A 17864-nucleotide genomic window follows, 5' to 3' on the forward strand; every position below is an offset into this window, starting at 1 on the left:
ATCAGACCGTGTTCACTCATCATCCATGCAGCAGCCACCAGCTGGCTTAATCGTTGGCGTGGCACTAAATTGGAACGCAATTACACAATGAACTTTATTTAATTTTAGTTATAAAGTATAAAATATATCCTACCTGAATGTTACTTGAAAAATTATCCGACCCGACGTAACTATTTTGGAAATAATGGAGCTCAGGAAATAACGACCAGGGTACAGCCTCATATAGGTCGTTAAATTGAATTTTAATATATATATATATATATATATATATATATATATATATATATATATATATATATATATATATATATATATATTATATATATATTAATAAAAGGGAAGGAAGTACCACCTCTGGCTGGAAGAAGGGGGACCCATAGCCTCGAGGAAATCACACACAACGCATTAGAGGGAATGTAGGTCCCCTCCAATACAGTTTGTGTGCTTTTCTCCTACCACCCCCCTCCCCTTTTTTTTTGTTTTTTTTGCTTTATTGTGTATTTAAAGGTTACAATACATACATTGGTTGATACAAAAAATGCCTAAAGGTTATGGATCTCTTGAAGCTCCTCCGCTTCTGGACAGGAACCGAGGATGCAGCAGGCATTTCCCCTCTGGTTTGCCACACTGAGGCGCTGAAACAAAAAACTGGAAGCCCTTGGGTCTCTGGTGACGTCAATGAGCTTGGAACCCAATTCCTTGCGAAATCACAAGGCACTCTTGCCCCAGGGGCCATGCGTCTCAGACACTATGGGAACAAAGAGGTATTGACCTTCCAGTCGCCTGTAATCGAGTGATTTTGCTGTTTCCCTGTGGTTGGCCGCCCCATCTGCTTGATCAGCTCCAAGATGTACATAGCTGTCAGCCAGGGTGGATACACATGTGTAGTCCCACACCAACTGTTTACCCTCCTTCCAGGAGTACATGGTGATGCCGTCAGGGCGAAGTACGGGGAAATCCGGGTTCTGGACCCCTAGGATGCGAGGTTCTCTCTCCGCTGGGCACCTAGCTGAGACGAGGCTTCTCTTGATGATGTCATTGACCTCGTTGTGTCTTGCATGCCAGCCCTTTGTGCTTCTGCAATGCCACCCATGCAGTCCATATTGATCTGCTTTCACCCTGTTGCAAATTTAATACACTTGTATTCAGTGTGAATTGGGGCACCAAGGCAGAGGGCCACTGCTACACAAAGGGATTCTGGATCTAGGCGAGTGCCCATTGCCGACATGGGTACTGCCAGGAGGAAGTCTCCTGCATGGGAGGCACACACTGCTCTGAGGCGGGCTTTCTCCTTGTCTGATGTTGCGGCGCTGAGCATGGCATCAGCTACTTTTTCCACTAGAGGGTGGTCCCAGCCGGACTGTTTTTGTTTTGTTTTGTTGGCTCTATAATGGTTGCTGGGGCTGCAAGAACATCCCACTGATTTGAACATTCAGTGAAAGCAGGATCGTGTATTCCTGCTGAATCTCTCAGGGGTGCAGGTAAGATATCTCTGACGAGGTCGTGCGATGCATGGGAGGAAAGGAAAGCTGGTAGAGCAATTTGGGAGGCTGTGCGGACACCAAGGCCACCGAGTCTTACAGGAAGGGTTGCTTGCTCCCACTGAGAGTCATCCAATGGCAGGTTCAGGACTTTCACCAGCATGGACCTCAGAAGGGTGTCATACACATTTAACTTAGGACTGCTGTAGGATGGAGAACATCTCAGAAAGTAGGTCAACTTAGGGAGAGATAGGCATCTTGTGAGAAGAAAGAGAGCATCATGGGCATCAATCTTGTCAATCCAGTCCAGCATTCTCTTTAGATCAGTGATTTTTGCATCCAGGACCTCCTCGATTGCTTGTAGGCCAATGGGGGCACCCAGGAGAGTGCAGTCCGGTGGCTCAACAACGAGAATGTCTGGAAGAACATTTTGTATTTGCCCAATGATGTCTAGGTTGCAGGAGATTATTTCATATTTGTATGCATTGAGAATGGCGGCTCCCAGGCTGCTCCCTGCTCCTGGATTTTCCTTATATCCTCCAAAATTGTTTCCGGGGTTCCAGCGAGAGTGCCATCATCCAGGTACCAGATGTTTAGCTCGCTTGTCAGACTATCAGTGACCTCTTTGATAGCTAGGCAGAAAAGGAGGGGGGCTAAGAGGTCACCTTGTTGGACACCTTCACAGGAGTTTATTTCAGTACGCACTTCTCAGCCTAATATGCAAGGCCTGATTTGCCTAATAAGCCAAATTTTCATGAATTAATTGTTTTTCGACTACCTAACCTAACCTATAAAGATAGGTTAGGTTAGGTTAGGTTAGGTAGGGTTGGTTAGGTTCGGTCATATATCTACGTTAATTTTAACTCCAATAAAAACAAATTGACCTCATACATAATGAAATAGGTAGCTTTATTATTTCATAAGAAAAAATTAGAGAAAATATATTAATTCAGGAAAACTTGGCTTATTAGGCAAATCGGGCCTTGCATAGTAGGCTGAGAAGTGCGTTCTGGCTACTAGGTACGACATATATATATATATAATGTCAGATGATTCTGGTTCATCTGCATTGCATACTGGAAACCTGGTGGAGAAATCCATGACTAAGTTCTGGTTACCTGTTGTTGCAACTGGGTGTTCTTTTCATTCACTGGGTCACCGACGAAACGTTTTATTGTTAGGTCAATTGTAGTGATAGTAAGCACATATAGAAATAAAATATATTTGGATGAATGTAGTCTACAGAAGTTTGCGGGGGAAGCTTAGTGAGCAATGGTGTGATGGCAAGTCGGTGAGTGGAGTGCATGCTAAATAACGATAGTGTGACAGGAAGTCAGTCGAGTGCACGCAGAATATTGATGGTGTGACTGCAAATCGGTGAGTGGAGTGCATGCTAAATATCGATGGTGTGATGTTGAGTGGTGTGTACGCTGAATATCGGTGGTGTGACGATGAGTCGCGTGCACGCTGAATATCGATGGTGTGACAGCGAGTCGGCGAGTCGAGTGCACCTTGAATATCGATGGTGTTGAAGATGTGCAATCTCTCTCAAGAATCTGTACTGAGCAGATCTTGGAATCAGACTGATGATGATTCACTATCAACTGCTTATATTACCAGTCCTACACCTGACCATCCTCTAGCTGGTTTGGTTAGAGATATTAATTGTAAATAGTGGACTAAGTAGAATTAACAGACCCATCTCATTATCTGCACATAAGCTAATGAGAGTATGGAGCAAGTATATTACTGACATAATATACCTGCTACAGGACCTTGGCATCAAAATCCATCACTCACTAAAAGTTGTACAACAGGAAGGAGCAGCAGTCAGAAAAGCTAACCAAACCCTTGGAATAGTCAAAAAGTAAACTACTTATCTGCAATTTTTAAGTCTATCTCAAAAAGGAAAATAAAATCTTTTAGACAATATGCAAAACCTTTAATAAGTGATTAAATGGCAAGTTCAATACAATAATTAAAATAATAAAGTCCCAATTAAACAGTTTGGGGTCAGCCACTAGCTGACAAATTCCAGTATATATATTATATATATTATATATATATATATATATATATATATATATATATATATATATATATATATATATATATATATATATATATATATATATATATATATATATATATATGGCCCCTGGGGCAAGAGTGCCTTGGGATTTCTCAAGGAATTGGGGTCCAAGCTCATCGACGTCACCAGAGACCCAAGGGCTTCCAGTTTTTTATTTCAGCGTCTCAGTGTGGCGATCCAGAGGGGAAATGCTTGCTGCGTCCTCGGTTCCTGTCCAGAAGCGGAGGAGCTTTAAGAGATCCATAACCTTTAGGCATTTGTCTTGTATGTTTTGTAACCTTTAAATACACAATAAAGGAAAAAAAAAAAAAAAAAAAAAAGGGAAGGGGGTGGTAGGAGAAAAGCACACAGAAACTGTATTGGAGGGGACCCACATTCCCTCCAATGCGTTATGTGTGGTTTCCTCCGAGGCTATGGGTCCCCCTTCTTCCAGCCAGAGGTGGTACTCCCTATATAAATATTAAAAAAAATATATATATATATATATATATATATATATATATATATATATATATATATATATTAGCCAGAACGCAGTTCTTGGCCTACTATACAAGGTCCAATTTGCCTAATAAGCCAAGTTTTCTAGAATTTCAATATTTCTCAATTTTTTTTCTTATGGAATGATAAAGCTAAAGCTATTCATTTCATTATGTATGAGCTATTATTTTTTAAATTTGAGTTAAAACTAAGGTAGATATATGACCAAACCTAACCAACTCTACCTAACCTAACCTAACCTAAACTAACATAACTAAATCAATAATTTATGTTCTTAATATAATATAATAATAATATTTAAAATAAACCAATAGTTAACAATTTATTGAAAATAAAGAAAATCACTCAGCCTATTAGGCAAATCAGGCCATGCATAGTTGGCCGAGAAGTGTGTTCTGTTTACTATATATATATAATGTCGTACCTAGTAGCCAGAACGCACTTCTCGGCCTACTATGCAAGGCCCGATTTGCCTAATAGGGCAAGTGATTTTCTTTATTTTCAAAAAATTGTTTCCAATTAGTTTATTTGAATTATTATTATTATATTATATTAAGAACATAAATTACTGACTTAGATGTGTTAGTTTAGATTAAGATAGGTTAGGTTAGGTAGGATTGGTTAGGTTCAGTCATATATCTAAGTTAGTTTTAACTCAAATTTAAACAAATTAACTCATACATAATGAAATGGGATAACTATCATTTCATAAGAAACTTTTTTGAAAAAATATATGAATTCAGGAAAACTTAGGAAAGAATAATGAAAGAAATAATCAATAAAGGAGTAAAAAGCACTACTCCTAACCAAAACATAGACCTAATCATATTCTACAAAACCAAGAAGACTTCCGAACTCCTTATCAAAAATAGCCCGAAGCCGACGGAGAACCCTCTACAGCAGTCAAGCGTTGTATACATGTACACTTGCCCCCACGAAGGATGTAACCTTCAATCTAAGTACATAGGTATGACGTCGACCAAGCTGACGAGGCGTTTGACATGTCATCTTCAATCCAGTGCCCCCAGGAATCACATGAGACAAGCCCATGACATCACCCTAACAAGAGAAATGTTGAACAAAATACCTGTATAATAGACAAAACCCAAGATGCAAGAAGATTACAAATTCTTGAAGCAATTCACATAAGAATAGAACACCCTACCATGAACACCCAAATCACGGAACTATTTACTCTACCCACCATGATAGTAAGGACAAGATCAGCACACACACATATTATACATACATATATATATATATATATATATATATATATATATATATATATATATATATATATATATATATATATATATATATATATATATATATATATATATATATATATATATATCTGGTATGTAAACCCCAGCTGTGTGTTCATCACTGACAGGTAAATCTCAGGTATGTGAATATCACTGGCAGGTAAACACCAGGTATGTGAATATCACTGGCAGGTAAACACCAGGTATGTGTATATCACTGGCAGGTAAACCCTGGGTGTATGATGTCCCTTCCAGGCAAACTGTGTAAATATAAACTACCCACACAACTTATGCAGTAGTATAAATTCTCATGTATAATATTTACCCTATTGTGCACAAATAAATGCTGATATTTAAACAAAATTTATATTTCTCTATTTCATTACATGGAAGTTGTCCTTCGGAACAACACCTGTTCACTTTTCAACTACTTGGAACGTCATACCACGGTCAACAATGCGGTCAATGAGCTTGGTGTTTGTAAATGCTACACCTGGTGTCATTACTCCACCCCTGGAAAGACGGAAAAAGTGAGCATGAGCAAATCAGGCTTTGAGTGTCACACTTTAATAATGATGATAATAATAATAATAATAATAATAATAATAATAATAATAATAATAACAATAATAATAATCATGATAATAATAATAATAATAATAATAATAATAATATTATTATTATTATTAATAATAATATTAATAATAATACAATTAATAATAATAAGTAATTATAATGTCTTCCATTAGAAATAATAATATAGGATAAAAACCCACACTTGTGTATTTGTGAAATTTATGTAAGGAATTTACGCCAAGTCTTTAGCACTCTCCTGAGTACTTTGTCAAGGTCTGAGTATGTGATTAAGACGAGACTTACATCTCAATGTCGAATAATATATTTATATTTACACTTTATATACACACTGTACAGTATCACACACTATATACACACACCATAAACACACTCAGTTCTCCGCAAGTGTGTGATATGCTGCGAAACAGCCAACGGGGCAGAGTGGCACTTTGCACTCCACGCACCAGGTGCTGATGCATCTTCATTTTTGTTCTCTGCGGGTAGTGTTCCTGCATACTATACACACACATTTACCCTTCTCCTGTGATGCTGTGCCTGGCATATACTCGAGCATATGTACTCCGAAGTTCTTATTACCCCTCAATCTGTCTGGAGCTGCATGTGGCATTATTGCTTGCACTCCGCGCGGTACAACAGAACCCTCCTTGCCATACTTTACTAGCAGCTGTGACACAACACCAGCACTAAATGTATGTATAGACGGTCTCCTGCCAGATTTTACTAGGTACATATTGAAGCAGTTGAGCACTGCAACATCCATGAGGTGGAAGAAGAACTTTTTCGTCCACTTCACAGACTTGCACACGCACTCCACTCCACCAAGCTTCATGTCACACTTATCAACGAGGCGCATGTTCACGTTATAGTCTATTACACAGTCTGGCTTATACACGGTGTTGCGTGTCTGAAAGTGGACTTTCCCACTGTCCAACATGGCACCGGTGTGAATCGTAGTCAGCATATTCACCTCGCGTCTGTCCTTCCACTGCACTGACAGCGTAGTGTCACACTTGCACAGCTGGCACTTACCCACGGCTATAGCTATACCGAACACTGGCATTTCCTTCCTGTGGCCCTTCACAGTGCCACATATGCCGATGTTGTGGGCAAGGAGGTATCTGGTCAACAAGGGGCTGGTGTAATAGTTGTCGGTGAACAGTATATGCTCCTTGTTCAGCAACGGTTCCATCAGGGTTTTTACGACACTGCCAGAGAACCCGTGTTCACCTTGAGCCGGTATGTCGACGTCTGTACTAGAATATAATGTCATGTCCAAGACGATACCAGTCTCATAGCACAAAACACTTCAGTCCAAATCAGTGCCGCTTTGATGGGATGTAATACTTGAATGCCAGTTGCCCCTTGAACAGTACAAGGGACTCGTCAATAACCACATTCTGTCCAGGTACAAAATAATCCCTGAACTTCCCTCTCATGTCACTGAACATCTTCCGTACTTTCCACAGTCTGTCGTGTCTGTCCTCATTTGCATTATTCTCGAAATGCAGGCACCTGAGAATCAAGAGAAACCTATCACCGACATGTACCGGTTGAACACGGGCGATGGAACAAGGCTGTCTTTGCTCCAATAATCCTGGATGACAGCTTTCTCAGAGTGCTTCATCATCATACAGAGTGCCAGAAACACTTACATTTCGTCGATTGTCGTGTCCTTCCATCGTGTGAGGCGTGAGGCAGGTAAAATGCCTTCGTCTATGAGGCTGTGAGCGAAGCCTGTTTGTCTCAGTCACAAGATGCGTCATGAATACATTGTCAAAATATGCCTGAAAATATTCCATGTCTGCCATATCACCACCAGTATATGGGAATAATGGTGTAACACTGAAATCGCTATCATCAAATGTTGGTATTTGAGGGACAAATGTGGTGCAATCCTCCCACTCAAGTACACCAGGGGGTTTGGTGTTGGCACCAACACCACGGCCAACACCACCATGAGCACCAAAACTACGGCTACGTCGTCCGCTGCTTCTGCTGGAGTTGCGTGAGGGTATGCTAGGCACTGAGGCAGATTTACGTACTGTGGGTCTACCACGAATAAATGATGTTGAGGGGCCACTGTCGTTGTCCACATGCTGTGAGGCACACTGCTGCCTGCATGTTGCTGAGGCAGCAAAACCCTGCCTGATAACACCACCGCTGCTCGTACTCGGGTCGTCCACACTACTCGTATCGGAGCCAATGTCACTGAAGCCCGAGAAAGATTCGTCACATGTACTATCACTGAATAAACTACTAGTGTCTGGGGACATACATGATGGTGGTGATGATAACGATGTTGACCCAGGGCGGCGAGGCAGGCCGGGCGAGGCACGTGTACCACACACACTCACCACATCTTCCAATTCCGTCTCTTCCTCACTCGTATCAGATCTCTGAGTAAGGTCTTTCTCTGGATCATAGTCTAGGTCATCATCCAGAGCACCGTCATCATACAAAATATGGCGTATTTCCTCCTCAGAAAGTCGTTTTCCATGACCGCGGGTCACCGTGGAGCGGGAGCTCGTAGAGGATGCGTCAGACTTGGTTGCTTCTGTGAAACTGAGGCTCCCCACGGCCGCAGGGCATGCTGCGATTTTTTTTTAAGATGGCGGACGATCACTGGGGCCCCCACCCACCCATACCATACCAGCGTCACCGCGCACCAGTTTTGAATGGAACGTGAAAAATAAAAATACCCGGAGGTGCGTTGTGCAAACCAGACGCGAGCCTGCAGGTGCGTTGTGCAGATTAAGGGTTAAATCAGAGGAAGATAGTAGGAGGCTACAAGATGACCTAGACAGACTGAATGAATGGTCCAACAAATGGCTACTAAAGTTCAACAAGAGTATATGCAAGTAATGAAACTAGGAGGTGGAAACCGGAGGCCAGAAACAGGATTCAGAATAGGAGATGAAGTACTTCATAAAATGGACAGAGAAAAAGATCTAGGGGTTGATATCACACCAAACCTGTTTCCTAAAGTGCACATAAAAAGAATTACATCTGCGGCATACGCGAGGCTGGCTAACATCAGAACTGCCTTCAGGAACCTGTGTAAGGAATCATTCAGAACCTTGTATACCGCATATGTAAGACCAATCCTGGGGTATGTGGCCCCAACATGGAGCCCGTACCTTGTCAAGCACAAGACGAAGCTAGAAAAAGTTCAGAGATATGCCACTAGACTAGTCCCAGAACTAAGAGGCATGAGTTTCGAGGAAAGGTTGCGTGAAATGCACCTCACGCCACTAGAAGACAGAAGAGTAGGGGGAGACATGATCACTACCTACAAAATTCTCAGAGGAATTGACAGGGTAGATAAGGATCAACTGTTTAACATGGGTGGTACGCGAACAAGGGGACACAGGTGGAGACTGAGTACCCAAATGAGCCATAGAGACGTCAGAAAGAATTTTTTCAGTGTCAGAGTAGTTAACAGATGGAATGCATTAGGCAGTGATGTGGTGGAGGCTGACTCCATACATAGTTTCAAATGTAGATATGATAGAGCCCAGTAGGCTCAGGAATCTGTACATCAGTTGATTGACGGTTGAGAGGCAGGATCAAAGAGCCCGCGCTTGCGGCTCAACCCCTGCAAGCACGACTAGGTGAGTACAACTGGGTGAGTACACACACACACACACACACACACACACACAAAATAAGTATATGGAGCACCACTTGGCAAATGGAATTTAATGTTAATAAATGTCATGTTATGGAATGTGGAATAGGAGAACATAGACCCCACACAACCTATATATTATGTGAGAAATCTTTAAAGAATTCTGATAAAGAAAGAGATCTAGGAGTGGTTCTAGATAGAAAACTATCACCTGAGGACCACATAAAGAATATTGTGCAAGGAGCCTATGCTATGCTTTCTAACTTCAGAATTGCATTTAAATACATGGATGGCGATATACTAAAGAAATTGTTCATGACTTTTGTTAGGCCAAAGCTAGAATATGCAGCTGTTGTGTGGTGCCCATATCTTAAGAAGCACATCAACAAACTGGAAAAGGTGCAAAGACATGCTACTAAGTGGCTCCCAGAACTGAAGGGCAAGAGCTACGAGGAGAGGTTAGAAGCATTAAATATGCCAAAACTAGAAGACAGAAGAAAAAGAGGTGATATGATCACTACATACAAAATAGTAACAGGAATTGATAAAATCGACAGGGAAGACTTCCTGAGACCTGGAATTTCAAGAACAAGAGGTCATAGATTTAAACTAGCTAAACACAGATGCCGAAGAAATATAAGAAAATTCACCTTCGCAAATAGAGTGGTAGACGGTTGGAACAAGTTAAGTGAGAAGGTGGTGGAGGCCAAGACCGTCAGTAGTTTCAAAGCGTTATATGACAAAGAGTGCTGGGAAGACGGGACACCACGAGCGTAGCTCTCATCCTGTAACTACACTTAGGTAATTACACACACACACACACACACACACACATACACACACACACACACACATACACACACACACACATTTAACAAACTAACACATGCCTAACATGCCTAACAAACCTTTTAGAATTCTATGACAAAGTAACAAGGATAAGGCAGGACAGAGAAGGCTGGGCAGACTGCATATTTCTTGACTGCCAAAAGGCCTTTGATACAGTACCGCACATGAGACTGCTATACAAACTTGAGAGGCAGGCAGGAGTAAGCGGAAAGGCCCTAGTATGGGTGAAGAACTACCTAACAGGAAGGAGCCAGAGGGTAATGGTAAGGGGCGAGAAGTCGGACTGGCGAACAGTAACAAGTGGAGTACCTCAAGGATCGGTGCTGGGACCAATCCTCTTTCTAATTTACGTAAATGATACTGTAACCCCGCGATTATCCGGGATTTGAACATCCGAAAAACGCCCTTATACGGCCAAAATCGTGAACGGATAAAGTTATCACAATATCTGGCCAAAATAGCCACAGGGACCGGATTAGAGCAGGTTTTCTGCAGAAATTACACTATCCGGTCAGTCCCCCAGATAATCGTGCCTTTGTCCGTATATGAAAACATGAGGCAGGCCATACGGTATTAATCCCGTCTGCCCGAGACTCGAGGCGCATGGTGTAGGTGGGGGTGGGGTGGGTGGGTGGTGTTGGGAGGGTGGGAGGGGTGCGTCAGGAGGGACTACCTGGATACAGGAATTACCATTAATTTTAGAACAATTAATCATAGCCAAAAACAAATAAAATAACTACTAGTAATTATGTAATAACAAATAAATAAGTTTCCTAAAAGCATTGTGCACAGGCTGAAGTTTCCTTAAAAAATATTGTGAATTTTTTTCCTTCTGGCGGCCTACATAACGCGTTATGGCTGCCCCAAGTGGACCTGTCCAACACTGGTCAACCCATGTGCGTCCGTCCCTCGTGTTATACACAGTGCTGCGCCATTAGTGAAATATTTTTTAAATAACTTTTTATTTTCATAGTAACTTTGAACATTTTTGGCCAAGACTATGTCTGGTAGCAGCATCAATCGTTCTGGAGGTGTTAAGAGGAAGAAAGTTGTCCTAACAATTAAAGACAAGTCACAGTTATACGCCTCAACCAGTGCGGCCTCACAGTGTTGCGCCATTAGTGAAATATTTTTTTAAATAACTTTCTTAATTTTCGTAGTAATTTTGAACATTTTTGGCCAAGAATATGTCTGGTAGCAGCATCAATCGTTCTGGAAGTGTTAAGAGGAAGAAGATTGTCCTAGCAATTAAAGACAAGTTACGTGTTGTTCAAACAGTGAGGCGTCACAGGCAGCCAAGCGCCTTCAACAAGTGAGGCGCCACAGGCAAGCCAAGCTCCTTCAACAAGTGAGGCATTATAGGCAAGCCAAGCGCTTTCAACAAGTGAGGCGCCACAGGCAAGCCAAGCGCTTTCAACAAGTGAGGCGCAAGCAAGCGCCTTTAACAAGTGAGGCGTCACAGGCAAGCCAAGCGCCTTCAACAAGTGAGGGCATGCAAGTGCTTCAACAAGTGAGGTGCAAGCAAGCACCTTCAACAAGTGAGGCCTCACAGGCAACCCAAATGCCCTCAACCAGTGAGGCTTCAGCAGCTGGCAGTCAAAACTAACTTAGCTTAATGAACTGTACAGTAATTTTAAGTGTTAATTTTAGTGTTGTGTTAGTATAGGTTACGTAAATTGTTAAGAATTTTTAACTTCAAGATGTGTGGCATCAATCAAGAAGACGAACACCAACAAGGTAAGTTGAGGTTTCTAGTTGAATATTTAATAATTGTATGTGGCAAGGCAATTCAAATTATGTTGTTTGTAGTATAAAAATAGTTGGAAATGGTCACTTTTGGACTCGTAGGTGAAAAAGTACCATTATCCGAAAAATGTGATAATCCGGCTGGGGGTCCTTCCCATATAGTCCGGATGATCGAGTGGAGACAGTATGTTTACAGGAGTGGAATCATACATGTCAATGTTTGTGGATGACGCAAAATTAATGAGAAGAGTTGTGACAGACGAGGATTGTAGGATCCTCCAAGAGGACTTAAACAGGTTGCAGAGATGGTCAGGGAAATGGCTACTGGAGTTTAACACCAGTAAATGTAAAGTTATGGAAATGGGATCAGGTGACAGGAGACCAAAGGGACAGTACACAATGAAGGGGAACAGCCTACCTGTAACGAGTCGAGAAAGAGACCTGGGAGTGGATGTGACACCTAATCTAACTCCTGAGGCACATATAAATAGGATAACGACAGCAGCGTACTCTACACTGGCGAAAATTAGAACTTCATTCAGAAACCTAAATGAGGAGGCTTTTAGGGCGCTTTACACTGCCTACGTGAGACCCGTGTTAGAGTATGCTGCGCCATCATGGAGCCCCCACCTGAAGAAACACAAAGAAACTGGAGAAGGTTCAGAGGTTTGCGATGAGGCTTGTCCCAGAGTTACGAGGGATGGGATATGAAGAGCGTCTGAAGGAACTGAACCTTACGACACTAGAGAAAAGAAGGGAGAGAGGAGATATGATAGGGACATATAAAATACTCAGGGGAATTGACCAAGTGGAAATAGATGAAATGTTCACACGTAATAATAACAGAACGAGGGGACATGGGTGGAAACTGGAAACTCAGATGAGTCACAGAGATGTTAGGAAGTTTTCTTTTAGCGTGAGAGTAGTGGAAAAATGGAATGCACTTGGGGAACAGGTTGTGGAAGCAAATACTATTCATACTTTTAAAACTAGGTATGATAGGGAAATGGGACAGGAGCCATTGCTGTAAACAACCGATAGCTGGAAAAGCGGGATCCAAGAGTCAATGCTCGATCCTGCAAGCACAAATAGGTGAGTACAAATAGGTGAGTACACACACACAAAGCAATAGACTGGGAGGCCTATGAAGCAAGAATGGAGGACTTTTCGACATGCAGATTTGTGAACCTCATTCTGGAGATATTCTTGTATCAACACATAAAGCAGGCCACAAGAATGAGGGGTATCGTCAGTACTGGATCTAGTATCCACCAGGAAAGAAGAAGAGATATTTGATATCCAGTACCTTCCTCCCTTGGGAAAGAGTGATAATGTCCTGTTAGACATCGATTATGCTTTAAGATATCATCTAAAAGAAAATGGGGACATTGAAACAGTTGATAAACTCGATTTAAGGAGAGGTCACTATGGGGAACTTCAAAATTTTTTTAATGAGTGTAATTGGACAGACTTGTTGCTAGGCAGGGAAGTAAATGAAATGTATGCCAAATTTTTAAAAATATATGAGGAAGGCACATAAACATTCATACCAAAACAGAGATACAGGGCCAGAAAACAGGATTGGTTCAACAGAAATTGTGAGAGGGCCAGAGACCAAAAGACACAAAAATGGAATCAGTATAGGAAGAGGCCAAACCCCCAAACATACCAGCGATACAAAGATGCGAGAAACAACTATACGGCAGTAAGGAGAGAGGCAGAAAGAAATTTTGAAAAAGGGATAGCAGATAAATGTAAAACAGAACCGGGCCTATTCTACAAATTCTTAAACAACAAATTGCAGGTAAAGGATAATATCCAGAGGTTGAAAATGGGAAACAGATTCTCGGAAAATGAAAAGGAAATGTGTGAAACAATAAATGAAAAGTTCCAAAGTGTGTTTGTACAAAATGAAATCTTCAGAGAACCAGACAATAAAAATTCCAGAGAAACACATACAGCAGATAGAGGTGTCTAGAGATGAAGTGGAAAATATGCTAAAGGAGCTCAGTAAGAACAAAGCAGCTGGCCCAGATGGAGTTTCACCACGGGTTCTGAGAGAATGTGCATCTGAGCTCAGCATTCCACTTCACCTGATCTTTCAGGCATCCCTGTGTACAGGAATCGTAGCAGACGTGTGGAAACAGGCTACCATAGTTCCAATCTACAAAAGTGGCAGCAGGGAAGACCCCTCAATTATAGACCTGTATCATTGACACGTGTAATAGTGAAAGTATTAGAAAAACTAATCAAAACTAAATGGGTAGAACACCTGGAAAGAAATGATATAATATCAGACAGACAGTATGGTTTTCGATCTGGAAAATCCTGTGTATCGAATTTACTCAGTTTCTACGATCGAGCCACAGAGATATTACAGGAAAGAGATGGTTGGGTTGACTGCATCTATCTGGACCTAAAAAGGGCTTTCAACAGAGTTCCATATAAGAGGTTGTTCTGGAAACTATAAAATATTGGAAGGGGTAACAGGTAAGCTTCTAACATGGATGAAAAATTTTCTGACTGATAAAAAAATGAGGGCAGTAATCAGAGGCAATGTATCGGACTGGAGAAATGTCACAAGTGGAGTACCACAGGGTTCAGTTCTTGCACCAGTGATGTTTATTGTCTACATAAGTAAGTAAGTAATTATCAAAAGAAGGCACCAAACCGGGAAGGCTATGTAGCACCATCAAATACGCAAAATAATCAGAGGGCGCTAAATATCACCAAGGATGCCAATACGAGAACAAAAACGCATAAGGCGAACGATATCAAAAGTATCCGAGTCACCAAGAATTCTATCGAGGGACAGGCGACCGCGAGGGGCGGACGGAAAGCAAGACACACGCTCGTCCTGGAAGTCAGGACATTCAAGAAGGACATGCACGACCGTAAGAGGGACAATGCAACTAGGACAATAAGGAGCAGGGCGGCGCTCCATCAAGTGACCATGGGTTAAGCGAGTATGGCCAATACGCAACCTCGCCAGAGCTGTTTCCCACCGCCGGTTACGGTGGAAGGAGGACGGCCACGAGGAAACACAACATTTAAGAGTACGTAGCTTGTTACAAGTAACAGACAACCAAGAAGCCTGCCAACGGGTAAGGACTGAGGAATGGATAACCGGGTAAAAGTCGGAATACGGAATGCCTGTACAAGAGCGGACAGCTTCCTTGGCGGCAGCATCCGCACGCTCATTTAAAGACACACCAATATGGCTGGGAACCCAACAAAACTCAGCCGACTTAAATTTACTGTGAACAAGAAACAGCCAATGCTGGATCTCGACAACTACTGAATAAACCGGATTAAAGGACCCGAGAGCCATGAGGGCACTACGAGAGTCAACAACAACTACAAAGGAAGACTGACAACGAGAAAGCAGGAGACGAAGAGCATAGAGAATAGCATAAAGTTCCGCTGTAAAGATGCTAGTCTCCGGAGGTAAGCGACACATAAGTGCGATCAGGAAAAACAACAGAGTAGCCAACACCGTCCGCTGACTTAGACCCATCGGTGAAGACAGAAACGGAGCGGGAGTGAGAAGAAAAGTGCTCGAGGAAAAGGCGTTTTAGAACCGTAGGAGGGGTAAAAGCTTTAGTGATACGGGTCAAGGATGTACAAAACCGCGGAAGAGGGACCCTCCACGGGGGCAAAGAAGGAACAACACGAGGAGAAACATCAGAAATACGAACGGAAAGAGAATCCTGTAGGCGAGATAACCGGACAGAAAGAGGGAGGTGGTGAAGAGGAACAGGAACCGCAGGAGTGGCAAAAGTTAAAGCACGACAGAGGCGAGAGGAAGGATGTTGCAAGGACCGCGCAAGATAGCGAAGACAGTAGCGATCACGGCGGTCCCGGAGAGACAGGAAGCCAGTGTCAACATACAAGCTAAGGATGGGAGTCGAACGAAAGGCACCAGAACTGAGGCGCAACCCAGTATGGTGCAAAGCATCAAGACGGCGAAAAGTAGAAGGAGAAGCAGACGAGTAAGCAGGGCAACCATAATCGAGCTTAGACAGGACGAGAGAGGAATGTAAAGCAAGGAGAGTGCGCCTATCTGCCCCCCTAGAAGTATGGGACAAGACCCGAAGGAGGGTAAGGGCCTTAGAGCACTCAACACGGAGGTAAGAGATATGGGGAGACCAAGACAAACGAGTGTCAAGGAATAACCCCAAAAGCTTCGCGGAATCTTTGTATTCAAGGGGATGACCATAAAGTGACAAAGAGGGACGAAAAACAACCCGTTTCCTCGTAAAAGTCATTGCACAAGTCTTAGAAGTAGAGAACTTGAAGCCATGATCTGTGGCCCAAGACGACACGGCATCAATAGCAAGTTGAAGCCGGCGTTGAAGGAGAGGCGAATCATCACCCTGACAACAAAGGGTAAGATCATCGACATAGAGAGCGGAGAAGACACCAGAAGGAAGAGAGGAAAGAAGACCATTGAGGGCAACCAGAAAAAGAGTAGTGCTCAGAACACTACCCTGGGGCACACCTTCGTATTGCTGAAAAGAGGGAGAGAGAGCGGTACCAAGGCGCACCCGAAAGGAACGACGAGAGAGAAAGCTGCGGAGAAAGAGAGGGAGATGACCACGAAGGCCAAAAGAATGAAGTTGAGATAGGATATGATAATGCCAAGTGGTGTCGTAAGCCTTTTCCAGGTCAAAAAGGACGGCAACAACGGAGGTCTTCGCAGCAAAAGCAGTACGAATATAGACCTCCAAGTTCACCAGGAGATCTGTCGTGCTGCGGCACTTGCGGAAACCAAATTAAGAAGGGGAGAGGAGGTGATAGTGTTCCAGGAACCACATCAGACGAACGTTAACCATACGTTCAAAGAGTTTGCAGACACAACTTGTGAGAGCAATAGGGCGAAAGTCCTTAGGGGAAGTACCCAGAGACCCCGGTTTGTGAACAGGGAGGACAACGGCATCGAGCCAGTCCGCAGGGACTGACGACGACTCCCAGATCCGATTATACAGACTCAGTAAATACTGAGACGTGCTCGGAGGGAGATGGCGAAGCATCTCATAATGAATACCATAAGAGCCCGCCGCCGTAGAACCGCAGAGGGCCAGGGCAGAGCGAAGTTCAGAGAGAGAGAAGGGATCATTATAGGGAAGCTAAAGATGAGTGCAGAAATCTAAAGGACGAGACTCAAGGTGGGGTTTACGAAGAAGGAAAGATTGGGGAAGATGAAGACCAGAGCTAACAGAAGAAAAGTGGGAACCCAGTTCGGAAGCGACCTGCAACGGGTCCGCCACAAGAGTATCACGGAGGTGAAGGACCGGTGAAACATTGGGAACGAACTTACCCGCTATCTTGCGGATACGCTTCCAGATCTGGGCCAGAGGGGTTTCGGACGTAATTGTTGAGACATAAGATGCCCAACATTCACGTTTAGCCGTACGGATGGCCCTACGGGCCACCGCACTCGCTTTCCGAAAGAAAAGAAAAGAATCGGTCGTCTGCCTACGGCGGTGCCTCTTCCAGGCTGCACGCTTACAGCGGATAGCCCGAGCACAGTCCGCAGTCCACCAGGGAACGCACTTCCGTGGACCCCGAGAGGAAGAGCGAGGAATAGAGCGGAGGGCAGCGTTGAAGACAGTGTCATGAAAAAGGAGGAGAGCGCGAGAGAGAGGCAGAAGGGAGAGGTCAGAGAGAGCAGCACTGAGGGTAAATAGGGTCCAGTCTGC

The 17864-nt window shown here is 43.1% G+C and overlaps 1 protein-coding gene across 5 annotated transcripts in view; it reads right to left on the reverse strand.

The window, feature by feature from the left end:
• Nucleotides 1-3401: 3401 nt before the first annotated feature.
• The window catches only part of LOC138349678 (saccharopine dehydrogenase-like oxidoreductase), a 372908-nt gene continuing 358445 nt past the window's right edge, over nt 3402-17864 (reverse strand). For 4 of the 5 annotated variants that reach the window (XM_069307705.1, XM_069307707.1, XM_069307708.1 and 1 more), the window contains one exon: nt 3402-5855. In XM_069307705.1, the coding sequence (XP_069163806.1) occupies nt 5759-5855 (97 nt within the window). In that variant the 3' untranslated portion in view covers nt 3402-5758. The remainder of the gene's footprint in view (nt 5856-17864) is intronic. The other variant, XM_069307706.1, reaches the window with a different exon arrangement.

The sequence above is a fragment of the Procambarus clarkii genome, chromosome 60 (assembly GCF_040958095.1).
Source record: "Procambarus clarkii isolate CNS0578487 chromosome 60, FALCON_Pclarkii_2.0, whole genome shotgun sequence".
Lineage (NCBI taxonomy): Eukaryota > Metazoa > Arthropoda > Malacostraca > Decapoda > Cambaridae > Procambarus > Procambarus clarkii.